The sequence below is a fragment of the Motacilla alba genome, chromosome 2, assembly GCF_015832195.1.
Source record: "Motacilla alba alba isolate MOTALB_02 chromosome 2, Motacilla_alba_V1.0_pri, whole genome shotgun sequence".
Lineage (NCBI taxonomy): Eukaryota > Metazoa > Chordata > Aves > Passeriformes > Motacillidae > Motacilla > Motacilla alba.
In genome coordinates this window covers 98,925,837-98,953,593 of record NC_052017.1, presented here as the reverse complement: position 1 = coordinate 98,953,593, position 27,757 = coordinate 98,925,837, and the positions used below count along the sequence as shown (strand labels likewise).

The 27,757-nt window shown below is 40.0% G+C and overlaps 1 protein-coding gene across 2 annotated transcripts in view; it reads left to right on the top strand.

Moving 5' to 3' along the window:
- LDLRAD4 (low density lipoprotein receptor class A domain containing 4) overlaps positions 1–27,757 on the top strand; it is a 284,731-nt gene that overhangs the window by 94,238 nt on the left and 162,736 nt on the right. For both annotated transcript variants that reach the window (XM_038163288.1, XM_038163297.1), the window contains one exon: positions 7,162–7,620. In XM_038163288.1, the coding sequence (XP_038019216.1) occupies positions 7,581–7,620 (40 nt within the window). In that variant the 5' untranslated portion in view covers positions 7,162–7,580. The remainder of the gene's footprint in view (positions 1–7,161; positions 7,621–27,757) is intronic.

Genomic DNA, 27,757 nt, shown 5'->3' with positions numbered 1-27,757 from the left:
GAAACAAAGTGCAGCTTGGCTAGATCCACACAAGTCTGACTTTTTTGAGCCAAGTAGGTGTGTGTGTGTCTGTATCTTCATTGTGTGTAATAGGGGTTTTGGCTGCTCTTATCCATACAGTGGGAGAAGCTGCTATCATGTGTGCACCTTTTTTTTGGTGGATGTGATGCCCTTGCCCAGAAAATGCTGTCACTGGAGAGGGGAAGCCTGACATTGGATCTTCTGGGATGATGGGCATGTATGACGTAATTTGCTCCAGAAAAGAAGCACTGCCCGTTTGCTTTTATTGTGCTACAGAAATGCACGGAGATGGCAAATAACCATGTGCTCCTGTTCCACCTAAAAGTCTAAATAAAGAGCTTGAGGAGCTTGTGTTGGCTGATAGAAAACCAGAAACTTGGCAAATGGAGAGCTTGTAAACAACATACAGTGAGTGAGTCTGTGTGGTGGGTTCTCAGGATGAGGTGAAAGGGAGCCTGAAGAAAGATTTTGTTGAAGCAGCCATGGGTTTCTGTGGGAGTGGAGAAGGAGACAAATGTGTCTCATCATATGCTCAGCTCTGCATTGATGATGGTCTGACAGCAGATCAGCAGTGGCTGTGTTGTGTTCTCCTAAGGTGTCCCCTCCTTGCTCATACATCCATTGTGGCATGACAGGGTTAAATGAGTCACTTCCTTGTCCTACTGCTGCTTGTCAGGATGGTCAGGTTCTGCAGCTGTGACTAACAACCAGTTTTTCCAGTGGTGTGCAGTGTTGCTAAATGCCTTTTGGATTGTAGCTGGATGTTGGATACTCCAAGTCTTGAGATATGCAGGATTCCCATGGTTTCTATCTACTGCTCATTTCCCAAACAAGTCACAGAAACACCAGTCAAAAGTTTGTCATCTTTTTCTCAATCTGTTCAATTACTGTTCAGTGTAATTTTTGCTTTTACCAGCCTTCTGCAAATTCAAATAGTGACCCTTCTGGAAAAATACTGAGACTGGATTCTGCTCTTACTACCTTTTTTTGTAATTTTGGCAAATAAAATTCAGAGGTCAGGTTTTTCTTTGACTGGTCAGGTTTATAGAGCAGCATGATTAATAATTTCTTGTGACAGATTCTGATAATTATAGTTTTATTAAGTTGCAAAAATAAACAATACCATCTTCTTACTTGCACTGCGTAACACAGCTTGTACAATTTCTCCCAATAATTATCTCATCCAAATCCAGTAGTTTGCCATGGAGATCTTAGTAAAGATTTCCACTGACTGCATTCTGTCAGGACAGCTATAATAAAATGTATGGCTTAGTTTTTTTGCAGAGATAACAAATAGACGATTCAATTATTTCTCTTAACAAGATGAATGGAAGGGAATGTGGCATGTTCGTTTGCGTTATTGGTTATTTATAGGATTTCTTCCCATGTGAAAGAGCTTCCCAAGGAAGTGGTAATAGCACCAAGGCTGCCTGAGTTCAAGAACTGTTTGGACAGTGCTCTCAGACACATGGTGTGACTCTTGGGGATGGTGCTGTGCAGGGCCTGGAGTTGGACTCGATAATTCTTCTTCCAACTTGGCATATTCTGTGATTCTGGAAAATAATACTTTCTACATGGCTACCAGAGGCTACTTACTTCAGCATGAAGTTACCAGACAGACAAATTTTTTGCTATTGCTTGTTTGTTGCTTCACTCCAGAAAGAAATAAACAGGAGGAAGAGGAGGAGAAGTACTGTACTGAAACAGTTATCCTTTTCCTTTTTAACTGGATCTTGTCTGCAATGTTTTCTGCACTGGGTGCTGGTGTTTGGGATATATTTTGCTTTATAGAACATTTTCTTAACAGGCTAGGAAAAACACTACTGGGATTTGGCCATAAGCCCTCTTCTCAAGACCAGTTTCCTGCTTCAGCTAATAAAAAAAGACCACCTTGCTTTGCTTGTTCTCCATTTCCCCCAACTTAGGGAGTGCTGTAACAAAAAAGAAGTAAGAAGAAGCTTGGACACAATTCCTTGACAAGCCTACGAGTATCTGATAATATCTGTAGGAATACAGAAGTGTATAACATAATATACTAACTCATTTTGTGTGTCACTGAAATGCACCAAAAAAGTAAATTACAGCAGCTGTTTAAAAAGTCCCATCTGACCTATGCAAATATTGAAGAATGAAAGTAAAAACAAATTATATATGTGCATGCATGTGTGTGAGAAAGATGTGCTTAGATACACATATTTTGAACATCTGGTTTTCTGCTTGATTTGTGTATGGTCTCCTGTGAAAGTCGCCTTGAGTTTTTTAAGTGCTCTTTGAGTTATGGAACACAGTATTTCCCAAGTAGGATTTACTTAGCATTGGTGCAATGCTATCTTGGAAGGAAGACAAATTATAGATAGAAGTAAATAAAATAAAATAAATGAGGATCACATAGTAAAATGCAGGCCTTACCACTGAAAAAAGGTCAGGTATAATTGGTTGCTATTAATTTATCTAGTTTTGAATCTCTGTGAGAAGCAAAACCAAAGTCTGGAAAACTTGGTAAATCCAAAAAGAGCTGGAGAAGTAAGCTGTATGTGTGCATAAGAGCTTCATTTTAAATGGCTTTAGCAAACTTTAGAAGATATTTTGAAAAAAACCAGTTCAATTTAAAAAAATGTTGCAAGTGTTTTTCTACACAGAAACTTCTTAGAGAAATATCCAAGTATATGCTGCCTTAACCTATAGGAAGTATAGGCCTTACTTCAGCAAAGTGTTTAAGCATGCTGATAGTTCAGTACTTGTGTGGGTTTCATTCAGAAGATGTTTTTCCTTGGAGATGTGCTTCCATCTCCCCTTGAGCTAGTGCTGGTGCCGGCAGCATCCGAGCTCCCAGTGGGGGCTGCCCCTGTTGCACCCACCTTCTGCAGGGACAGGTAGCTCCAGTGGTCCCTGTGAGAGCAGGGCAGGATAGCTCCAGCTCTCTCCCCTTTTACACTCTTTCATCTGAAAGCAAGAAATCCAAGCGTGAGTCCTCCCTTGATTAATTTAATTTAAAGCACTGCTCACAAGTTGTCCCGTAACTTTCTTAAAAATATGAATGCGTGGGCTCCCTGTACAGATATTCCTGTTAGGAAATGTGTTGTACACCTTAGTGAAATGCTGTCCTTTAGCATCCCAAAGGATGCCAAGGGCTATCACAGGAAGTGTTTCCTATGGATGTAGCTCTTCTGGCAACACACTGAGTTTTTCAAGCCTGTGTGGGAACCAAAGCATGAGCCAGAGAAGCAAACTTTATATAGTGAAAGGAAATGGAAAAATCCCCTCTCCAAACAAAAAAAGTAATTTGCAGCATTTACGTGTCAGCCCGTGCTTTTGAGTTTTTCAAGATGTTACAGAAATATCAGTCTTGGAAAAAGCAATATTTCACTTCTTCTTTCAGAACAAGTTCCTCCAGTCTTGTCCTGGCTGATGGTTGCATAATACTTCGTAAAATGTAGATATTAATGCAGAATTTAATTACACTCTTTGCTTACTTTTCTCCCTCCGATTGTTTTTTACCGTGACTCTTTTGCATCTTTGAATGTTTAGAAAAAGGAAATAACATGTTTATTAGCTAAATACAACATGAGAATGTGTAAGACACATAAGGTGGTAAATAGTCAAAATACTTTCTGTTTGCAATTCATGTGAGGTTTAGATGGTGGTGTCTTTCTCAGGACCAAATCTGAGAAAAGTGGAGAGGATGAAAACAAGTGGATTTGATTTTTTTTCTAGATATTCCATTGTGTAAGTGCATAGTAGCCAAAAATCCTTAGAGCACAGCTACATATTAATACAGCACAATGGTTTGCTCTGGTTTGCTTCTGAGACTCACATAACACTGCAGAGTAGATGAATGAAACCAGAAGTGGAAGCAGGGTTCTTGTTGCTACTGGAAAGAAGGCAACAGATGAGCAAAGAGAAAATCTCTGTTCTTTCTAGTCCACATTTTCTCTTGCCATCTAATCAGTTCCCACTGGTGTTTCTGCAGGTTGCAAAAAAGTTACATCAAAGATCACATCTTCTTATAGGTCTATCAGTATTGTTTATTCTTTCTTTTTTAGATAGGTATTTTCACTTTTTGGGCCCTTAAGCAGGTTGGTTCAGCATTTCTGCAGCACTCTGGTAGAAAAGGATAAACACGTGGCTTCCCTGGAGTTGGCTGAGCCATACTGAAATGTGTCAGCAGAAGTCCTGACCCTTTCCATACGTGCATTGTGTTGGGAAACAAACAAAAACCTCCTCTCTTTAAACATAAGCTCAGCTTTAGTGGAAAATTTCTGGATAACGTGACGTACAATAGAAAGGTTGTAGTTATATATGCTGTTTTAAATAGAATTTTCAGTTTTCCTTATTTGCTGTGGTATCATTTGAGCTGCTTTGTCATCTTCACCTGGATGCATTTGTAATCTGGGAAACCTGAAATTGTGCAAATGTGACTGATTAAAGTCTGACTAATGAAAAGGATCACCAAATAGGCCACATAGCTGTAAGGGAGAAGCATTTTGTAAGTACTGAACTTGGTTTTGAATTGTGACAAGGCTCAGCAAGTGCTGAGCACTGCACAGGCTTGCCCCAACATCCTACTCCTGTTCCTTCCATCCTGATCCTGCCAGCCACCTCTGAATTTATCTGGCACTGGAGAAGAGCACTTTGGCAGTGATAGAAAACGCTCACTTAGGGCAATCAAGAGATACCAGCATCTGCTTTCACATGAGTCCTTAAGGAAGGACTTAAACCTGATGCAATGCACTATCCTTTAAATATTAAGGTCTGAATAGACTCTTGAAATGTTTCAGTTTCTTTTAATGTTGTTAAAATTCATCTTTCCATGTGAATAAGCAATGGTTACTGAATGTGCCTGTGCTGTAGTGTTTCTTCAGCACTACTGCGTTCGTAACTAGTTTAGCAGAACTGTTGAAGAGGTGGAGAGCAATTATTCTTCTTTTAATAAAATATTAATTTTCAGTAAAGTGAAAATACTCTATTCTTTTAAGAATTAGAAGTTTATTATATCTAATATATAGAAACTAAAAAAAAAAGGAGAATTTCCCTGGATGCTAACATATTACTGCACATCTCTTGAGCATCTCTAAGATGTGAAATGAAAATGTTGAAAATAGAAGCATCAAAATTTTGGATTTATAAACCAAAATCGAAAGTTTTTGAGACTGAAAATGTAAATGCAAATATGGATGTCCTCTTATAAATATAAAGGAAACTCAGGCCTCTAGAGAGAAAGCTCGGGAAATGAGTGCAGCATCCACCTATAGTCATTATAGAATAATTAGCACAATGTTAAGACCCAAAAGAACTATATGCTGCTGTGTATGTATATATACTTGCTCAGTTATATATATTTTAGAATAAAATAGCCTCATATGAAATTGTTATTAGTTGCATAGAGCACTTCAAAGGGTTGGAAAAGTATTTCAAGGACCTATATACTATTCAGAAATAATGGCTTTTTAAACACTATTCTAAAAATTTTTATGCAATGTTTTCTGATAAAAGATACTACACATAATTTTTTTCTTTCTCCCTTAATTTCCACTTTCTTCTCTATTAGGTTGAGATGTTTGGGTAAGAAATGGGGAAAACATTTAAAATCTGTTTTGTAACCTTATTTGATCTGAATGCAAATGAGTAGATTTGAATACAAGTAACTAATCAGTCGTTCCTGTGCTGTGTGTTGAGACAAAAACATGTGTTCTTCAGTAATAGTGGCATTACAAAATTGGGGGAAAAAGCAATACCATTGAGATTCATCTTTGCTAGCAGCTAGCTTTCATACATTGTGTTGCAAGGGAAATGATGCTCATCAGGTGTCAGGCTCACTTGGTTTCAGTGGCACACTTGAGGAGAGATCCTTTTTGTCCCTCACCCAAGGTGAGTGCCTACTGAAGCCCTCAGGGGCTGGCTGATGCACCCCAAGGAGCATGAGAATCTTCTCTGCAGTTTTGGGCTCTCTGGGATTCAGGCTTGTGCTTCAGATATAAGCTCATCTCCAGATCTTGCAGGTCAGGGCGAAGGATGACGTGGGGCTGGGGAGCAAGCAGTGTGTTATTGCCACCTGCTCTCTGAGCTGGCTCTTGCACTGCTCTGCAAAGCAGCAGCTGCTGGGACTGCCATACTCTGACAGGGGCTGCTCCAGCAGGTAGACCTTGGGTCCAGTCGAGTACTGCAAGCCCTGGCTGGACTCATCATCTAAAATCAGGTCATGAGATCATCACAGATATATTTTCAACCTGCCTGTGCCACTGAGCTGAGAGATAGTGAGCTGAGCATCATTACACAAGGAATGGGATGGCTGGAGAGGGAGTGGGTTCTCCTCCAAGTCCTCTTTTCTTTTTCCCTTGTTTTCTAAAATAATCTTCTCCTTAAGCATGTGCCTGTCTGCTGTTCACCTTCACCCCATTAAAGTAATTTTATCCTAGTTTTTAAAAGCTGGACCTGGAACAAGCTGTAGTTTTCAGTGAGCTGTAAGTAGCCATGCTATATAGAAGTAGCAGTATCAAGTAAAATGTAACCACCTTTCTGCCTGTGTAGCCTGTGGGTGTTTTTAACCAACCTGGTTGAATGTCTGAAGGCATCTGAATTGTATCATCTGTGTTACAACTGAGATTTTTATAAAATAATCTACAGCAAGACAAACAAAGTTTGGTAATTGACAGGAAGAAATGCAGAGGTTTTAACTGCAGAAGACTGTAAGAATGGCATATATAGTGTTGGCACACAGCTCTTTTCCTGCTCCAGAAAAGGAGGGAAGCAGCTATATGAAATGCTAATAGTTTCACTGTGGTTTTGAATAGACTAGACTTGAGGGCCTTGAGTATTTTTCCTTTTCTCTTTTAACTGCAATTTTGTTATTGTATTGCTGCCCCCATCTCTGCTAAATATGGCTTTTGAAATGTAAATCATATCATGTTCTCAGAGATGCATATGACACCCTCAGCACTGTTCCTCTTTGCACTTCAAAGAGCTGTGTGGTCACACTTTGCATCTCAGCAAAATCGCAAGATTTGCCTTCTGAAGATCTCCTTTAATGTGTACAATCAATCCCTGATAATGTATTTTGGGTTTTTGTTCCCTGGAGTCTGTTAATTTTAGTGTTGCTACAGGTCATCAGGAAACATAATCTCTTCTTTTTTAATTTCTCAGTGAGCGTGCCTGAGGGGAGAGGAGCACAAGAGAGGAGAGACAATTGAACATCACCATTGGCCGAGACCTGAAAAAAATGGTGCTGGATGAACAGAGGATTAGAACTTAATTGTAAAAGGGAAGGGAAGTCTTGACAGGAGATTTGCTTCATTTTCACATTCATCATGGCACAAATCCTCTGGCTGGCTGGTTGATGGGACTGTCCAACACTTCTCCTTAGTTTCAGTGCAGATCCCTTCTGCTTACACATCGAAAGACCTGGGAACAGGTGGGAACTGGATGGTGCCAGATACAGGAATGGAAAGAGAAATGGACTCTGACGAGCTAAGATGGAAGTGACTTGACAGCAACAAGCTCAGCAGTTGTCTCCAGTAAGGTCAGGTTGAGACGGGAATCTCAAGCTTCTCTGGAAGAGCAGTATGCAGGAAGCTGGTTTTCAGGCCACAAATGCTTTCACAGGTAAGGATTTCTGTTCTAGTTCCACTCATATTCTTGGGATGGTTTACTGGAGTTTAGAAAATGAATAGGTCCTGACTGTTGTTAGCACCTTGTAGTACTTTCAGCTTAAATAGTATTTTAAAACAATTCACCTGAAGACCAGTTCAACACTTGTATTAGCAGTGAGGAACACAGTTATCCATGTTTCTGCCTTCAGAAATGGAGGGCCATGAGCCTTGGGGAAAGTTTATCTCAGCTTTTCTCGTTAAAGTGCTCATTAACAGCTTAACCATAAGTGGTCTCTTGGGTCAGTATAAAATGTAGTCTGTAAAGTTGCTCTTTGTGCTCAACACAGGAGTTTGGTGGGGCTGCAAGATGGACATGGTTCATATCAGGAGGCTTCTCAGCAACATGTCAGTATTGAGTTTTATCTTGTCTGCTGGAGCACATCCCTGGGCAGAACTTGCCAGGCACTCTCTCTGTACTCCCCCCTCTGCACCACTGGCCTGCTGCAGTGCTTGGACTGTCTAAACTGGAGAGTTTGAATGGGAACTGTTTCACCTCAGTCCGGTGTATTTCTCTGTAGATGGATTAAAAATAATGTAATGAGAAAGAGGATGCCACGGTGGTGTGACTTTCTGAGGAAAGCTCCCTCTAGTGTAAAGTCTGCTGGAGTTCGTTTCCTGCTTTCCCTGTATGGGATAGTTTCTGAGGCAGGAGGAGGAAAAGAGGATGAGCAGATCCTGCTGCTTTGTTTCTATGTCTGCCAGCCAGCTGAGATGCAGCAAAAAATGCATAGAAAATCAACTGGATATTGCTCTTGTTTAGGTAGGTCTAGATAAGGGATTAGTACTACAGTGTAAACTAGTGATGTGTGAGACATTTATTTTTCTAATGTAAAATATTTGCCTTTAGAAGGAGTTTTGGCTGCAATGGGTGTGATTCTGTGTCCAGCTGTCTGCACCAGCAGAGCAGTTTGGAGTGGTGGTGCAGCTCTGAACTGTCTGTGTTGCCTTGCTTTGATTTACAGCCTGGTTTCTGTGCGTGCCAGTGGGACGTGTCCTGAAGGAGAGGAAACAGGAAGCTCTCCTCCATATGTGCTCCAGTGCTAATGGGAGAGGTGAAGTCTGGGACAACCACAGGGCTTTCCTTCCTCTGTCTAGCCAGCAGCACACTCCTAAAGCTCCCCACTGCTGTTCTTGTCCTTGCTGCTCTCTGCTAGTCCTCAGCTCTTTGCTAGGAGTTTTTGTCACTCTTCTGCTTTCCACCAAAATTCCCAACTGTGAGGATATCTCCTCTCTTCCTTAGCCTGCCTCTCTCCTTTGCTGGAAACCCTATTACTTCTAACACCCTTGCATTACTATATTATTTTCTGTCCAGTTTTACACTCTTCTGCCACTGTGTTTGCTGCCCCTTAGCTCCCAGAAGTTGGCACTGTGACCAGGGTGCTTGGGCAGGGGTGTGTCGGAAAGCTGAGGTTTCATGGTTGCTGCTGGATGGAAAACACCTGGCAAGCAGAGCTGCATAAAATTCAGAGAGATGAAACTGGGGTCCCTGGAAGCCCAGGACAACAGTCAGACAGTGGTGCCACCCAGCAGATTCAGACCTATTCTGGAGACTTAATGGCATGAAGATTGCTTAGTCTCCTGTAAGAAATTCTTATATTCCTTTGGGATTGCCCTTAGGTAAAGATGTTAATAAACATATTCAAATCTTGGCAGTTGTATTAAAGAATTATTAAACATTAAGGTGCACCAAACATTCAGGAGACTTGTTAAAGAAACAAGTTGAATTATATTTCCTTTGTATGAGGAGAAAACTTCCAACTTGTATCAAATTGATATCTATATTTACTTTTTGGAGATCTTTCTTGTTCCTTATTAGATTTATATGATGTACTCAGCAATAATAAACAGCAGGTAGGTACGTATTTCTCAGAGAAATCCACTGGACTGTGTTATGCTAATTTAACAGTTGCAGTAAGAATGTAATGGCAGGTGCATATGGTTGCTCCTCTGATCCTTGCCGTAGTGCTCCTTTTGTTTTGTTGGAGTGCCAGTTTAGCTGCAGGAGAGAGCAATATCTGCTAGCAGCAGAGGGGGCATGGCCACATGAGGAGGGAACTAATTTGTACAAAAAAGCTTTGATATCTGAAGCCTGTGTGGTGTCAACACTGAATCTAGACATGCTAAGTGATTGCAGCTATTGCAACAACCAGAGTAATAATTTCAATTTACAGCTAACCAGAGTGCTGGCAAAAGAAGCTTGGGAGGACAGTGCCTCTGTGCAGCCATGGTCAGAGTATTTCCTAAACTTCCTTTCCACTTTGCTATTTGCTGTTACCTGGAAAGGTTTGCAGTTATGGCTAGGAGATATTTTGATCCTGTCTGTATGCTCATTTTACTGGCACTGATGCCAAAGATCCCCTTTTTTTTGCAGATGGTTCTTGTCCCAAGAGATGGGCTCACCCAATCATTTTATGTTCTATTACCAAACAATAGCAAATGTTTAGAATATTTCCACTTTACGTGCTAAGTACTGAATTCAGTAGATCATGGGAGTATAGCAGGCTCAGGATTACAGAATGTAGAAAGAGCAGTGGAAGGGAAGCTCTCCTAGGCTTGATTAGGAAAGAGATGGTGAGCCTATGATGGTAAAAAGCAATTTGAGTGGTAGCAATCAGGAAAGAGTGAGCCTGCCATTCTTCAGAAGGTGAGAAGAGAGAATTTGAAAATAAAAGCAATAGTATGCAAGAAAATATATTGCATTGAGCTCATAGAACTGATAGGTAATGTTTCTTGGGATACAAACCTGAGAGATTCTGGCAATTTTTAAAGGAAATAACTTTTTCTTTCCCGGTCAAAATAAAGAGTAAAAAAAGGCCAGATGAAAGGCATTCCAGTAAAAAAAGGTAGGAAGAGACAAAATTATATGGTCTGATAATCTGACTCATACCTAAGGTGGAAATTCAGTATGTTACTGGAGATGAGTGTAAAAGAAGATGAGTGAAATGCAAGGGTCAAATCAGGTAGGCCAGTTCACAGAACAAGGTACAACTAATAAAGGGTATGATAACAAAGAAACATACTACATCCTCAGTAGTAATGAGGGGAAGACTGAGTTTCTGGGCTACTAGTTGACAGGGAATTACAAAATGTCAGTTAAAAACCTCATAATCTGATGGTGCAGAGAGGACTGAGTAGTTCATGTAAGCTTTTGTATCATTCTTCGCCTAAAACAGTGATCTGGAATCAAGTGGCAGGAAAAGAACTGCGACCTTGAGAAAGGTGAGAATTCCAGCTAAAGCAAGAAAAGAACAGATTATAAACTAATGAGATAGGATAATGGGTGTTTTAGAACAAGATGGATTTTATTAAATTATCTCTTCAACATTGGGTGAAATAGCTGAAGCAATCTCTGAACAATTAGTGGCTACACTGGAGAACATTTGGAGGACAGTTTAGGTTCAAAAAATCTGTGAAAGAACAAGTACTGCATCTATGTATAAACTCTTCCTGGTCCTTCCATATCCCCACTGGTGTAGCTAGCTTATCTTATATTCTTGGGGAAAAAAAAGTTTGAATCATATAGTCAACTGAATTTTTTAATAATTAGCCTGTAGATAATAATATAATAAATTAATTTGCATGGATTTTTTTCCCCCAGAAGGTACCTTGTCAGTAGAGCCTAATTTTCCTGTAAGCAGAGAAATAATATATTTTGATTTTTGGAAGTCTTTTCAGCTTCTCATAAACAAGGTGGCACAATGGGCTACAAGGTGGGTACACAGTTGGCTGGAAAGCTCTTCTCAGAATAATTACTAGTGATTCACAGTCAAACCAGAAGGATCTGTCAAGTGGGATTCTGCCCTGGATTGCCAGAAAATATTCAATATTTTAATTAATGATTTAGACGATAGAATCTGCATGCAAAATTTCCAGATGACACCAACCAGGGGGAGGATGTAAACCCTCTGAGCACAGGATTAGAATTCAAAATTAATGTGATATATTGGAGAACTGATCTGAAATAAATATGATGCAGTTCATCAAGGACAAGTTCTAAATTGTGGTTCAACAGGAATAATCAGCTGTGCAAATCAAAATGTAGAATAACTGGTGAGACACCAGGTCTGCAGAAAACAGGCAGTTGCAAGAGCTCAGAAAATGGCTATGAATTAACAATTCTATACCATGAATATTGTTCTAGAATATATGGATAGGAGTCTGCCTGCAAAATGATTTTTCCACTCTACTTGGCATTTGTGTGGCTGATGTACTATTTCTGCTCTGAGCAGTGAGTGCTCTGTGGGGTTGTTGGAAGCATCCAGAGAAGAGCAGAATGAGTGGCCAGAGGTCTAGACAACATGACCCCTGGGTACTGCAAAAAGGGTCTTTTTCAGACTAGAGCAGTAACTCCCAAACTGTCTGAGGATTTTTTCCTTGTTTCCCAGAAGCAGTGCAGATTTGTGTCAAGGCATGTCTGATGCACTGAGGGGCATGACAAGATGTGGCTGTGACACAGCACTGCTTTGGGGTGATGGTCAGAAGGACCTTCTCGCTTGCACGTGAAGTTCTGTACCTTCTGCACTGGCCATTCCCATTGCCATGCCAGTGCTGGGATAACAGTGGTGGCAACTCTGGACAGCCAAGGTCTGTTTTTAAAATCAGCCAATTTCTTCACTAGTGTGTGTTTTGAGTCCTCATTTAGGAGAACAGTGTGATTCTGAAGTCTGCCCTCCATCACTGGGGAGTGTGTGGCACAGAGACATCCAGGATGATCAAAGGATAATGGGAACACTGTGGGATGGGTTAGGAATCCGTGTATGAAGCCTCCTGACCTTGCAAGGTCAGCCTAGGTTCATCAGGATTTTATTAACTCCATCTCAGCACAAGCTCTGTCAGACCTGGGCTGACTCAGAGGCATTCCTGCCCTGTGACCCTCAGCAGTGCTGGAGGGATTATTAGTTCTGGCACTATGGAAACCAGAATAAATAGTAAGAGGCTCTGTGCTTCTGCCCTTCAATCTAGCACTGACTTTCCCTGTCATCTCCTGATCCCATTCTGTCATAGCTGCATATCTTCTCCCTCACACCTTTCCCTGGGAAAGTGATGGCACCCTCAAATCTTTCCGTAATCCTTTGCAGCCTTATGTCTCAAAGTCATTGTCACTGAAGCTTGACCTTGGGCCATATCCAGAGAGACCAGGTTACTCCCAAGGAGCAGCTCCTCAGCTTGGCTGGCACTCCCGCAGGCCCTGCTGTAGCAGAGAAAGAGAATTCATCTGTAAGAAGATCCTCATGCTCATAGAACACAACTTGGTGAAGCTTCTCCAGTGTCCCCACCTCTGTGCTATATTTCCTGGCACACAGGACTTCTGCTGCATCTCTTCCTGTGTTTCATGTTATCCCAACCTCTCTTTGCCTCTTCTCCCATCAGTGCCAACATCCCCTCTCTCCCCTCTCTCTGTATTGAGGCTCCTTCATCCCTCCCCATTTGTACATTTGGTTTCACTTCTCTTCCAAATTCCCTACTCTTCTGGTAATCTTCCTGCTTTCCACTGCTTTCCTTCACCTTTGTTTCCAGACCTTTCCCACTTCCAGACAACTAAGTGCAACCTATTTCCAGGTTCTATAAGAGACCCTCTCCCTCTTTTCTAGACTGAACCCTTCCTCTCTTCATCTGCCCTTCTCTGGGGTGAGTACCTTTCCCCACTTCGCATCTCTTCCACAGTGGATTCTCCTGGTTTGTGTGGGACCTTTCTTTGCAGGAAGGCAATCTGAGAAGCTGCCATCCAGTTTGGCTTCTCTCCCTGCATCTTGTTTTGCTTACCTGCCTGCGTTTTGGGTGGAGATGTCTGTGGTACAGGGGTGGCAGTGCCAGAACAGGGAGGCTCCTTGAGGGGACTACATGGGAGACCAGATAAATTGCTCCAGCAGGTTGCATATGACCTAGTTGGTCATTATGCATTTAGGGAATGGGAGAGTGAGGGAAGATGTGATAACCATTTAAAAATATATGGAAATTTCATGTAAAGAGTAAAGTAATAGAAACTGTTTTCCAGTTCTGCTGGGGATAGAGCACAAAGTAACAGTCAGGTTTACTGTAGTGGAGAGATTGAGGTTAGACATTAGGAAAATCTTTCTAATGGTAAGGATAGTTAAGGACTGCAGCTGATTGCCTAGGGAGGTTGCAAAGCCTCTGTCACTGAAGGTTTTTAAGAGCAAGTTAGACAAATATCTGTCAGGAATGGTTTATGTATAGTTGATTTTGCCCTGGGGCAGTGGAATGGACTTCATGAGAGCACTTCCAGCCTTACTTTTCTGTAAAAATGATGCTCTTATTGCTGGTTCCCTGGATAATAAATGTACATTTTTAAAGTTAGTAACCCACCTGTACTACTCTATCATCTCAGTGTTTAAGTAGATTCTGTTGAGCTCTTGGAATAATTGATAAAAAATAGATTAGGAGTTGTGGGTGTTTAAAGTATTAACTCTCCTTTTGCTGGAATATTACTCCATTGCTTTCCTTATAGCTTGGCCTTGTTTAGATGTCTTATTTTTGGGGGTGTGACATATTTCTATGTCTGTGCAACTTGTATAGAAATATTTTAATGTTACAGAAATGCTGCATCCATTCTTCCATTTCACAATATGCAAGTATTTTAAGAAACACTTTTGCCACTCTTAGATAGTAAGCATATTTAAAAGGTAATTTTAAAGAATAACCAAAAATAGGGCAAAGCCAAATCAACAATCCCCTGAGGTTGTTTTCTTTATTGTAAGCAAAACTGATCTGTAACTGGTATATCTGCTGCTGAAGGTAGCCTTCTTCCTCAGAATTATAATTGAGGCTCAATGTAAAATAGAAAAACAGGTTTGAAATGTCTTATATTAAGTATATAGTGTAATTAATATTGAAAACAGTTGAAAATTAATTTATACATTAATACAGATCTCCCACATTGCTGCTGTCATTATTTGCATGATTTTCAAGTACAGATAAACATTTAATTTAAAAATTCAGCTTGAATATGTAGCAGAGAATTCTCACCCCTCTCTGTTCCAGTTTTGTTTTCATCTGCTTCATGAAACTGGTCTGGCGTTACTAAAATGTCTGCAATTTTCTTAAAAATGCATTCTTATTTTAGGAATTTTCAAGGTTACTGTGTCACTCAGAGAAAACTCTGACCGTGTCTTAGTTCTTGTGAGAAACAGATTGCTTTTTTGCAATGCCCCTTACTCAGCACACAGATAGTAACAGATCATATTCCATTGTATTCCTTAGGTATTTTATTTAGGATAAGCCATGTTTGGAGTACAGATAGTATTCTCAGCAAAAGTACATGAAGAAGATATAACCATGATCTCTAAGAGTTAGCCATCTAAATATGTGACATTCAGTAGCATTCAGCAGTACTTTAAATATAGTATTGCATTGTTTGGAAGTCTCCTCTTCAGGGTTAAAAACTTTATTGGAATTATAGAAGAATGGGAAACTGTGAAAATGAATTTGAGAGCACTGTTGGCACCTGAGAGTGATAGCTTTTGGCCACAACACACTTCTTCTGTTGTCCTCATGATCAGTGATTCGAACAAGAATGCTTTCTGCTTTAGGTTTTTCTTCAAGCCTAGAAGGCTGGCTTTTAAGTTTTGATCCTAAATGTTATGTAGGTGAAACACTGTGTTTTCTTCTTTGTTTCCTTTCACCTCAAGAAAATGGGTAATTCTCAAAATGTCTGGTTGGAGAACTGTTTAATCTCCAACTGGGCAGATACTACCTTTGCTTCCTGAACTGTGGCAGTCCTTATGGAAACAGAAGGACATGTCACACAGGCCAAGGATTTCACATTTCAAATGCTTCTCCTTTCAAATTTGTATTTAACTGGGGTGCAAGACCTCCTTCCCTGTTTGCTTGTTTCAGTGAAGTACTACATCCTTTTGCACTTGCAAGGGGAGCAATTTGGGTGGCAGTCACTACCAGAAGGAGGCCTTGCCATGGGAAACCACCTGCAGCTCAATGAATAGCAGTGAAGCAGCTCAATGAAAAAAAGGCAGAAAAGAAGCCAATGAGACTCCAGAGGAAGCTCAGTGGTGTGGTGCCCTGTGAAGCAACTTGAGAGTCCCTGGACTTGGAAAAGGATTCTCCACGGACCTGGAATTGCAGACTACTGCATGATATAACACCATTCATATCAAGCAACATCCTACTTACTCTGATATAGGAATATTTTAAAAATATTTTAAATTGAATTTCATTCATTTTTGATTTAATTTAAATTCCATTTAGACATCCTTTAGTTTTCAGTCTAGGTGTAGTTTTGGGTACATGTGTGTGGGCTGCTTGTTCTGACAGTCCAGAGCCAAATGAAAAGCAGTGGTTTGGGCACACCAGAGCAAAAGAAGGTTCAAATTGAGAGAAATATCTTGGCCAATGCTATTATTAAAATTATTTTATGAAGTAATGTTTTGCTGGAAATGGCAAACTTCTTCCCAAAGTGGGAGGAAGTGCTCCAGCATGTTCAGGGAGGATGTGAAGCCTGGATCCTCACCTTTGATAACTATTTTTAGCAGATGATATTCAGCTGTAGCACTGCCATTTGCAAAGCTGATGATTCTTTGGAAATGCCCATCTGCCATTTCTGGTTTCTTAATAGTACATGTCACGGTGCCTTCATGTGGTACAACTTAGTCACCCAAATGGCCAATTCCAGACTGAACATGACAATAAATTCAGCTGTAAATATGCTATGTTTCAGTGCTTAATCATAATAAAAAGGCAGACTTTTTGAAAGGACAATATGCACACATCGTCCCTCAAGTAAAGCTCAGAAATTTAAAAGTGGTGAAAATCGATTGTTAAATTAGCAGTGTATGCTTTCTGTTAATTCCTTCTAATTAATTAGATGGGCTACTTTTGGTTTGGTTTTTTTTTTTTTAATTTATTTTTAGGGCAAAAGAGGCAGTCTGGCTGTGCCCATGGCTGGCTGAGTGCATTTTTACTGCTGAAAAGGCCTTTTACCTTTTGCTGCTGGTGGTCTCCAGCAGTGGGAGCAGGGCTGCCTCCTTGTGTTGGAGCACCAGTGTGAGGCAGGCTCGACATGCATTTTGTTACAGACTTAAAAGTGCTAAAAGTGGAAGCCTAAGCCCCAAATCAGTGCAAAGATACAGAAGCACTTGACGTTGCTGTGTTGGAAGCTGAAGAGATACAGTGGCTAATTAGAAACATAAACGTTGATAGAAAAAATGGAATTTTATTAATGTAAAAAGGATGCGGGATATTCCCAAGCACTTGTCTTGAGGTGAGGTGAAGTTCTGGTCTAATGTTTTGCTGTTTGGTTTTTCTGTAATGTCAAGCAGTCCCATTTGACTTGATATTTTCTCAGTTTTCTTTTACCGCCAAAAAAAAATAGTATAGATTAGTGTTATGTTTCTTTGCTCTGTGCTGTAGTACTGCCTTTACAAATCAGAGACTGCAGTCTGGATAAGCAGAGAAGTGAAAGTTGACATTACAGGGTAAATGTGGTGGAAAAGCCTAAAAGTTACTGAGGAGAAGGTAATACCCTGTATACAGATTAAATGCTACATTCACTTCTCTGATATTTACAACCTTTTGCTTTTTAGCAGAAGAAGCCAGGACTCATGGGTATTAACTTCTTGCTAGGCCTTTTTTTGTTGCTCTTTGGTTTGGGTGGGCACAGTCCTGGCTCTGAGCCTCTCTGTGAACGCGCATGTTCCGGTGCCCGTATCGGCTGCACCTCTCGTCCTGGGGCTTGCCTTTCTTAGCAGAAGCACTTCATTAGGGAGCAGCATGGATCCACCCAGGCGTGCACCCCACGCTGTGCCTCTCCCAGGTTTTCTCCCTGCGGGCTGCCCAACCTCTGCTCCAAAACCTTTCTAGAGGGATACTCACACCCTTTTTAATTTCTGCTCAGCCCTCGGCAACAGTGAATAACCAACATGTTCAGTTTCTGGTAAGATCATTACTTGTTAATATGGTGTAGCCTTCAAGCCCTTCTAGCCTCTTACAAACACCCAAAGAGACTCTTTTCCCTGTGAGAATACATCACCATGATATAGCTGTAGTAACAATGCTGCTTTTCCAAGGCTGTGCTTGTGCTGATTTCTCAGCCAAGGGGGGCTTCAAGCAGGAAGGCTTTGACAGTATCTGGAGCCCAGGGACTTGGAGTTTGATAGCAAACCAAAATTCCTTTGTATCATAGTTGAATCCTTTATTATGATCACACCACTATCATTTGCCTATGAAACTTACCCAGTAGTTGGCCTGCTGAATCCTTAAACTTTGAAAGCCATGAAGATGAGTTTCCCAGGGGTTTGAGCAGATGTATTGGTACGTGGATGGCAAGTTGGGACGCTCTCCCTGTTCTTCAGAGCCACAGGTCTGTCTCCATGCTCTCTCTGATGCCAGGATTAACAAACTGTTAGCAATGGAGAACAGACTGAGCAGTATGTCTCTCATATTCTGTAGAGTTTGATTTTTTTCCTTAAAAAATTCTATCCTGTTGTGTTCTTAACTTTCTCACTTTCTTCACTAGAAAGCCACTCCCTTCTGATTTAAGGGCAAGAGTAGAGGAAGCTTTGTTTGAGTTTTGAGAAGTTAACAATGAAGAGTTTTCATGATGAAAAAGCCCAAGAAGAATCCTACTCTACAGCCAGCATCTAAGCAGCGCCTTCAATCCACGCCTCTGAGGATAAATTTGTCTGTGTTGTTAGTGGGTAAAATGACTTTGTTCAATGCCATTTGATGGCTGACAGTGCTGGATGCCTGTGTTGTAGGTGTACATATGCTGAGGTGGTGGTAGGTAGACTCAGGACAAGGTAATGGCTTCAGAAAAGCCTGGAAGACTGGCTTGGACAGGGATTGTTTAAGAATTGTCTGTTTATCCTGGAGGCTCAGACTATACAAACCAGTAATTTATACTGGCTGAAGATGGATTCACAGCCTGGCTGTGCACTCAGTCAGTCCTTGATTTAAACGAAAAAATTGGAATTTGGGCATGAGTCTCCATTTTTCCTCTTTCTGATCTTTATTATTCTTGATTTGTTTATCTCAAAAGAAATACTTTCAGGATAATATCTGCTTCCAGTTGCTCAGAGCGAGAATTTGAAGAGACACATGACCTGCCACAACAATGCTGAAGTTCAGAAAAGCCTCACTCTTTTTAACTCAAGAAGTAGGTGACATCTGTAAACTGAAGATACTTACTTTTTTCTTTTTTTTCTTTTTCTGTAGCAATCGTAACCTTTGTGCCCAAACCATGACTGTTTATATAAATTGTGGGACAGTTTCTGCGAAATAAAAGAAAGCCCAAACAAGAAAGGCAACAAGTAGGGTTCTTGAAGATTTTTTTATTCAGTGGCTTCTGCAGCATATGCGTGGAGAAAGTGCCATAGCATTGACTTAGTGGCTTTTGTACAATCTTTCAAGTATGTCACTGCTTTAAAACCATGTTATTCTAGTTTTTGAGATAAACAAGATAATGTTCTCTCAGGCATGACTCCTACTTGTCGTGATCAGTGCTGCACCAAAGAGCCTTCAGCTGAGATGAAGACCCTGCTGTGCCAAAACAGTGAAGGACAGCTCTTTTTAAAACCTCAGTATCTAAAAAAGACAAGATAGAAGCAGAAAGAAAAAGTATTGCTGTCCAGTGTTTGCAGACAGGCACCTGAGACACTGATGCAGTATTGATGTGAGGCGAGTTGGGAGCTTAGCAGACCTGAGGACTAAGGCTACAGCCTCTGAATTTAAACCCGGTATGAAGGGTGAGGTTATAACAAAAAGTACTAATGTACCTAGTGCACTATTTTCTCATATTTTCTCTGTTGTATTTTCTGTACTTTTTACCTTCTGCCATGAGGAGAAGAATGTAAGCTGGTAAGATTTCTTGTGGAAACTGCAGGCTTGCTTTATGCCAGCAGTGCTGGAAAGAAGTTCTCTGAAGAAGAATTACAGCTGCCCATAAAATATGTGACACAAACAGCCCTTCTCATCTGCAAGTATTAATTGTGCATTGGGAAGAAGAGGGTGCTGGGATACCAGACTGCTTAAAGTATATGGGGTATTATTACTAAAAGGCTTAAAAAAACTCTGTCATTGAATTGCTAACTCCAGAGTAGGATTATTGAAATTTATGAGAACAAAATTTAGTGAGATGAATACAAATAAAGCTGTCCATATTAGTGTCACTTCTTTTTCAAAGGTCTTTAAATGCAAAATATAATTTCATTAATGCAATGCAGGCGGGCTCATTGGTTTGTTGCTTTATAAACTTATGGATCAGACTTGATGCGGTATCTCAAGACATCATTTGAAGAGCCTCAGAAAGTCCTGGGTTTTATGGGCTTTATCTGAAGGACAAAAAGGCAAGCTTTGTGGAAAGATTCTGTTTCACACCACAACTAGTGGTCTGTTTGAAAGGCAAACAAACAAGATGCCAAACCCCACAAGTATTCAGGCGTGTGAGCTCTTCATCTCCAGGAAATCTCTTAATAAGCATTCAAGATTCCTCAGTTTGCTAAGGGACATCTTGTGCTACATAGACCAAACAGCATTAAATCCAGAAATGGACAAGCAACAAGGAGAAAATCCTCATGCAAGTAAAATCAGCTGTTGCCATATTAGCATTTTGCTTTCAATTAGTATTGTGATTGTGAACAAAATCCCCCAGTTGTCCCCATTCATGGCACTGTGGTTCAGCCCACAAGACAGCTTTATTATTACCAGAGTAGGCAGTAGCCTCCTGCTAACAGGAGGTTAGAGAAAGTGAAATTGCTTTTTTCCAGCTGTTCAGTACCTTATGAAGAGGCAATGGGATGCTGGATATGTTAATGCGAGATAGAAGGCAAGAGGAGTGAGACCTAGGGACGATATCTAAAACTGAACTGGACTTGTGGAGTTCCATCCTGAAAGAAATATGTGCTTGAGCCTGCCACCTGGATATAGTGCTCTTGGGGAGGCAGAGGAACATCAAAGCCTGACTTGGGATGGTTGCAGAAGGTGAAGCTGAAGATAAAATGAGATGTGCGCACAGTGCTTATGGTGATTCTTTTAACAGTGATTGCTGTCATTTCAACTGCACTGAAGTTCTGCCAACACTGGATCAGAAAAATACTTGTACAGGGAACAAACTTAAATACTTGTACAGTGAACAAAGTCTGGAAATCTTATCCCTGTAGTGACAGTCTTGAAACAGTTTCAACTGGGAAAGAGCTACGTTCATTTTGGGGAAGAGTGTCAGAAGTTCTCGTGTGCTCATTCTTAGTTTTTATGTTCTTAAATATAGAGCCACAGTCTAAAAGTTCCATCAATGTGAGACTGTGTAGACATTACATGATGCCAAGCAATGAGTTCCCAGATATTTATAAATAAACTCTTGGTGCGCTCCCATTTTCCTGTCTCTCATCTTTGCTATTATCCCACACACTTGCCCCAGGCTTTCTGTACTATTTATAGAGATGGTAGTAGTAATTCCCTTTTCCTGAATATTATTCTTGAAGAAAGTAGATCAATTATGCAGTATAATGCTGGTTAGGTTACACCTAATAGCTATAGCTGTTAACCTCACAAGTTCATTTTACTTTTGTGGTAGTAATGAATCGTTAAATTGAGTGCAGCAATAATCCTTGAGATATAAAAATAGAAATAATTTTACAAAGGCATTCCAAAGTGAATTCTTTTTTTGATTAATATTATGTAATATTGTCAATATCTTCTGACTGTTACGAGGTTTCCAAAGTGCAACTTAAACTGTGAGGGTGATGTGTAGAATATCTGCAGACCCTCATGCCTTTATTGTACTCTAATCTTTCAAGACCGTTCTTCAGAAACTAGAAATGAAATAAAGAACAAGGTAATCTTCAAGTAAATGGTACAAGAAATCCCATTTTAATAAAACTTGAACAGTTAAGAACACTTAGTTTTGCTAAATGCGTCTAGCAGAAGAGACAAAATTGAAAAATATGTCGATTTAGAAAAGAACATTTCAAGTTTCATAGTGTTATAAAGATTCAGATATACAGGGGAAGATGCATTACTGCTGTGGTCCACTGTGGAAATGTACTCTCTCAGCACTGTGCAGATAGGTCTAATGTAGTGAGAATATTCTTACCTGCCACTGATACCATTGTTGCTTAAGAATGACTAAATAGTTTAGTGTGAAGTGAGACAATAACGCTTCCCTCCTTACTTTAAGTTTGTTCTGCAGTTTGATTGAAATAATACTAATTAATAATACTGTTGGGGTTTTTTCTTTCTTCTGTAAAGTTTTGCAACAAAAGAAGACTCCACAAGATGTTACTTGGGTCACTTAATAGATTTCTGTATTCTGAACAAGTAATAATCAATTAAATTTAGCTGTCTGAGTTTGTATATTAGAATTACAGAGAATTCAAACTGCACCTTAAGATAGCAAATAGTTTTATATTAAAACAAGAAATTAAAAGAATAAAAATTGAAGGAACAAAGACTAAACTAAAGGTGATTGGAAAACTATGACAATTGTCATTCTGGAGATAGGACATAACATTGGTTTTTGGTTCTCAGTAATAATAACAGTTGCCTTATTTCAGTGTGTTTTCTCTGGGGAAAAAAAAAATGACTGTGTTTTTTACTTCCTGTGATAGTATAATTGGAATTTGCAATGCTGACTTTCTTAATGGCCCTGTGTCTCCTCCTGACTGACTGTTGTAGGTGTCATGAAGAGTCGATTGCATGTGATTTAGAGTTTAGATATTGGTATTAGCAGGTGTGTGTCTGCATAGTGTGTCAAATGAAATGTTCATTCTTAGATTTATTCTGCTGGACTTTGTTGTTAGATATCTGGAGGTTCAGTTTCCCCGTAATGACTTAGGCTGACTTTGGAAGACATTGCAAGTCTGATGATCTCATGGGTGTTCTTGTTACTGAGAAGAGCTGTTCCATTTGCTGTGAAATATATCATGTGGAGCTATACATCCCTATATCAGTACTTTCTACAAGGCATAAATTATAGGAGGTGGTAGTTTCTTTTATTAGAGCATCTGATTTAGTTGGAGAAAATAGACAATCTGAGTGCATTGCAACTCCTTCTTCAGGTCTTTGAGACAGATCCTGAATGACAGGTCTGCAAGCTCTAAACTTGGCCTGTTTTTCCCCTGGTATCTGTTGATCAATTAAAAGATAACCTGTCTCTTTATAAAGCTTACCTTGATTAAACTGCCATGTCTACAATAAACCACAGCTTAGTAATTTCAGCCTTTGCTATTCAGGACACATATCCTTATTTTCTTTGAAGTGCCTGAATTAAAGTTACTTTCAGCCATTTTGCTTTGTTCTCCCTTCACTTTTTCTCACTCTGAGTATAGCCAGAAGGGCTGACTCTTTTACCTAAGCTCAAATCAAGTTGTGCTAAAAACCCGACGAAGCAGTTGAGCCTGTGATTTGCTTTTCAGTTTTTTTATGTTGTTCCCATCCCTCAGACTTTACTACAGACCTTATTGGTAGCCACAGTATTTATTTTGTGGCCTGTCATATGTGATGCAAGCAGTCTATTTAAAGCTTGGTTTCATGCTCCTCAGTCAAATCACCTTGGCTTCAGGGACACACCACACAGCTTTGCGTCCTTGCGAGGGGAGTTTTCCTAGAGCAGGTTAGTCACTTTCTTCTTTGTAGCATTTGCAGTTTTCTGTCAGTTTGAATGTTCCTCCTACTTTCTGATCCCTGGCTCCTCTCAGAGGTCTGCCTACATTCCACTTGTATGTTCCTTTGCCTCAGGAAGATTTTTTGGGACCAACAGAAGGGCACACAAGGGATTCAATACATGGACCAGAAGTTCCCGGGCAGCTGCCCTGTGCATGTGCTCATCTCTCACCTCTTCCTGGTGATTGCTCCAAAGGAGAAGAGCCTTTGGCTAGGACTCACCATCTCCTCTCAGGGGTTGTGGTCCAGCTGGTAGCTTGGGAGCCTGACTGTGTGTGTTTTTCCCTCTTCTTCGTGGAGAGGGACCAGCAGTCTAACAGCAGGCTCTACTGGAAGCCATCACAACCCTCTTGTTCCAGCTTACAGCCCGAGAGATTGGCTTCTGCTGGCTTTAGTGGTCTTGCGAAGACCTGACCAAGCCATCTGCAGCAGTTTCTGTGGATGAGCTATGCTAAGGAGTAAGTGATTGAGAGATCCCTTCTAGCAGGGCATGGACTGGTGGGTGTGTGTGTGTTGAGTTACAACACATTTTGAGGAAGAGCAAAATTTTTATCTTTTTTTAAGACCACCGTTTTTCGTCATCTAGGAGAGATGATCATGTGTAAGGAGCCTTCCTACAAAATTGGGATTTGTAAGCTTTAGTTAGAAGCTTTCTGCCATCAGACTGTCCAGAGGGGCTCTGCTTATGCCATCTAACACTTTCCCTTGTGCAGCTACAAGGTATGCAAGTATTTGTGATTCAAATGTGTGTAAAATGATGAAAACTTAGCACCAGTAGGAGCAGAAATGGGTTGTAGTTCTTGAAATCCAGGATTCTGGGCTTTGACATTATGTGTTACTCATTAACTTAATTTTTTTTTTTAAGAGTACATGGAGACCTTGCATGAGCTATCATGTAAGACACTTTTGTTGGTGGTGGCTTTTTGCAACTACTTAAGCATATTTGGCATTTAAAATTTTCTCACAATTACCCCATAAAACTGTAAAATTTTCTAAGAAAGGCAGTTTTAATGCTAAAATAGGTGGGTTTTTTTGTTTGTTTCTGTAGTAACTTTTTGCTTTTATTATTGAAGCAGTAGCCTGAAACCTTAGAAAATTTTCTGAAACTAGAGTTTTACAGAAAGCATATGGTAGATTTTACGTTTCGTGAGGAAGGAAGGAGATACCTAAAAAACCCTAGAAATGTCAATTATAAGAAAGCTACATCTAAGGTGCTAAGTGCAGATAGACTGAGCACTTCTAAGAAACTCAAAGCTTACCTTTCTGTGTAATTTTACCTCTAATAATTTATGACATTGTCAAATAATACGCTAATATCAATAATAGGCTTTTCATCAATTTTTAAAATGTTTGCTCCACTGAATGCAGTGGAGGCAGTTCCTCTATGACATTTGTATATAATGTGCATTATTTCTGTCATGGCAAAAAACCAGACATGGCAATTCCACAGCTCACAAAATCTTCTGACTTTTGCCTTTTCATTATATTTGGCACTGATTTGTGTGCGCATGGGATTCCTTAAAAAAACAGTTGTTAATATTTTAAAGATTGAATTAGTTTTGATTCTGAAGGACCAGTGCCTGTTTGCTGTCTGTAGTAAGAGGGAAAGCAAAACACCTACATGAAGCTCACTTTCAGAAGCTAACTGGCGTTGCCAGCAAAACTGTGACCTTATCAATATTAGATTAGACTGAGAACTTGTGTATTATAAGGGTGTTTTCTGCATGGCAGGAGAAAGTAGAGAAATCACTGGATGCAAGATGGAGGGGAAGCTGACACGCAAATAAGGCTGTCTCCTTTTGCCCTGCAGGTAATGTACCATGCATCAGGACTTTGCTTACTGCACAAGGTGTTCTCCTTCAGTACTAAATCTGCCAGCTCAGTAAATCCCAACATGCTTAATTATCCTGTTCATTTTTCTGGAATAGGAGAACTGGGAGAAGCACCTGGATCTGTCATGTGCTGCAAGTACATCTGCACAACTGCGACTGCTGCCACAGAGGAGACTCCTTTCCATCAGCATTGGGCACTTCTTGTTCACTGGAGTTAGAGAGTATCAGTAGGGTGTAGGGCTGCAAGCAGTCACAGAAAAGTATGGTCCCTCTTTTGACGTGTAATCCTATAACCTGTTGAAATTCCTGTTATGATCCTACAGCTTGGGCTCTTGAGAGAAACAGGTGAGAAGTTTTATCATGACTGAGTTTGTGACTGAAGACACAGTGTCAAAGGGAAGTGAACTTGAGCCCTTGACCCACTGGTACTAATGGCTGAACTGGAAATAAAATAAAATTGCTGTTCAGGTTTTAGTAGCAGTTAAGACAAGAATTACTGGTCTCTGTTCATCTGTAGTTCTTCTTAAAATTATCCTTCCCTAAGATACTGTGGAGTGGACTAATGAACCAAGGCAAGGAATAAAACAAAGGCAATCTGTAGCTAGATTCAGTTGTTCACTAACTGTGCTTTATTTTTATTCCTGTTCAAAACCTTTTTCAGGTTCAACAGAAATCCCTGAGCAGTTCTTTCAAACCTTCGCACCTTTCTAATAAATTAGTAATTTAACATTGCAATAATTTTTTATGTTCTGAACTGTCCCCGATCTATCACGAAATGATGGCTGTCTCAGACAGGCCCAATTTCATGGCCTCCAGGGTGGAGGGGTGACAGGGTCATGGACAATTGACACAGACTGTGATGCACAGTATTTTAGACAGAGCTTATGGCAGCTTTCTATCCTTAGGATGCCTCATATACCCTGCTAGTATTCATGTCCTTCATACAGAGAGAAAGCATTTTCATATTTCTGACTACTTCAGTTTGAAATATTTAGGGGAGATGTCATCAGGGACAAAGACATTGTTGTATATTGGTGCAAGAAATTTCTAATCAGTCTTCCTCATTGAAATCCTGATCTTTGTAGTCTTGTAGTGAAGTTCTGCTTTATTATTGCCTTCACGGACAACAGAGAGTAAGTAGGTCCTGGGAAGCAAGAATATGGATTAGTCTTCTAAGAGTATATTGCTTAGAGTTTCTTCTTCAGGTGTTGTATCTGCCTCAGGAAATGAAAGATAAACAAGGTAAAACTCCACTGAGCACTGCAGCAGTAGTTATGTACTATAGTTATGTACTGATTTAATTGTTCTCTGTAGCTGGCTGAAAAGAGGTGCTTGAAACTATGTCTGAACAAAAACAAAAGTGGCTTGTCATGCAAGATGGGACATAAAACTGTTTTGGTTTACTTTGTCTTTAGAGATAAATGTTTGGGTTAAATGGAAGTGAGCAAGAGCATTATGTCTCATCTTATAGCTGTCTGGGTGGCCCAACTAAAACAGTTTCCATTGAGAAAATCTGTGCAGATAACAGACATTTCTTAATAGTTGATGAGATTTAAAAAAACGAATGGAACTAGAAAATTATTAAAATTATTAATCAATAGAAATTCTCCTTTACAGTGTGACACATGGTAATGTTGCTCAGTTTGCCTCAATACTTTCCTTCTTACAGTCATCACAAGCTTTACATGTCTACATCATTTCGCAGCAGCAGTAGTGGCAAAAAAAAATTAAAATTATTATTATTATTATTATTATTAATATTAATATTAATATTAATATTATTATTACTACTACAGCTCTAGGTATTTTGGGAAGATCCAAGCAGCTTGCCCAGTGTCATATAAACTGTGGGAAAACTGCAGCTAAGAAAAGAATCGTAACGTTTTTGTTTCAAGATCTTACAAAACCTTCTGTGACTTTACTGAAAGAAAAATTTCTACAACTATTACTTAAGACAGCATAATAGTTTTCCCCCTGGATCTTTTGGTACACAGTGTTATGCATTCCTTTCCTGCTGCTCCATGTTCTTCAGGACTTGAGTCTTGCATACTTGCGTACATGGTAATAGTGCAGTACTGCAGGCAGCTGCCTTGTACAGCAGCCAGCAAATCTCTTTTCTCCTGAATATTATATGAAAATAGTTCAGGCCAGTCTTCTTGTTTGGCCTGCTGGTTTTGTATGCAGGCATCAAGTATTAAAACGGAAGCTGGGAAATGGTAGCACAGTCTGGCAGGACTGTTCCATGTGTTTTTGGAATGTGCTTTTGCAACCTGCGTTGCCTAATCGCATCATAGGTTATATAATATGTTGTTGATACATGGATTCAAAGTCAGTTGATACTGCGTTTAAAATAAAAAATGCATATCCTACTGACTCATGGAAATTTCCATACAAAGCAAGCCAGTGCTTTTTTTAAGATGGTTCTCCATTGAGATTTTGAACACTAGGTTGTCCTTGCGTTTAAGAATTATGAAATAATTCACAGGCTGAGTACTTTGTGAAGGAATCCCCAGGTCAATACATCTTAGGCCAAATTTTGCTTCAAACCTTGGCCTACAATGCCTGTGCTTTGTGTTTGCTGATAGATATATTCATGTGAAAGTACATGTTTCTTTATATAATGGTACATGA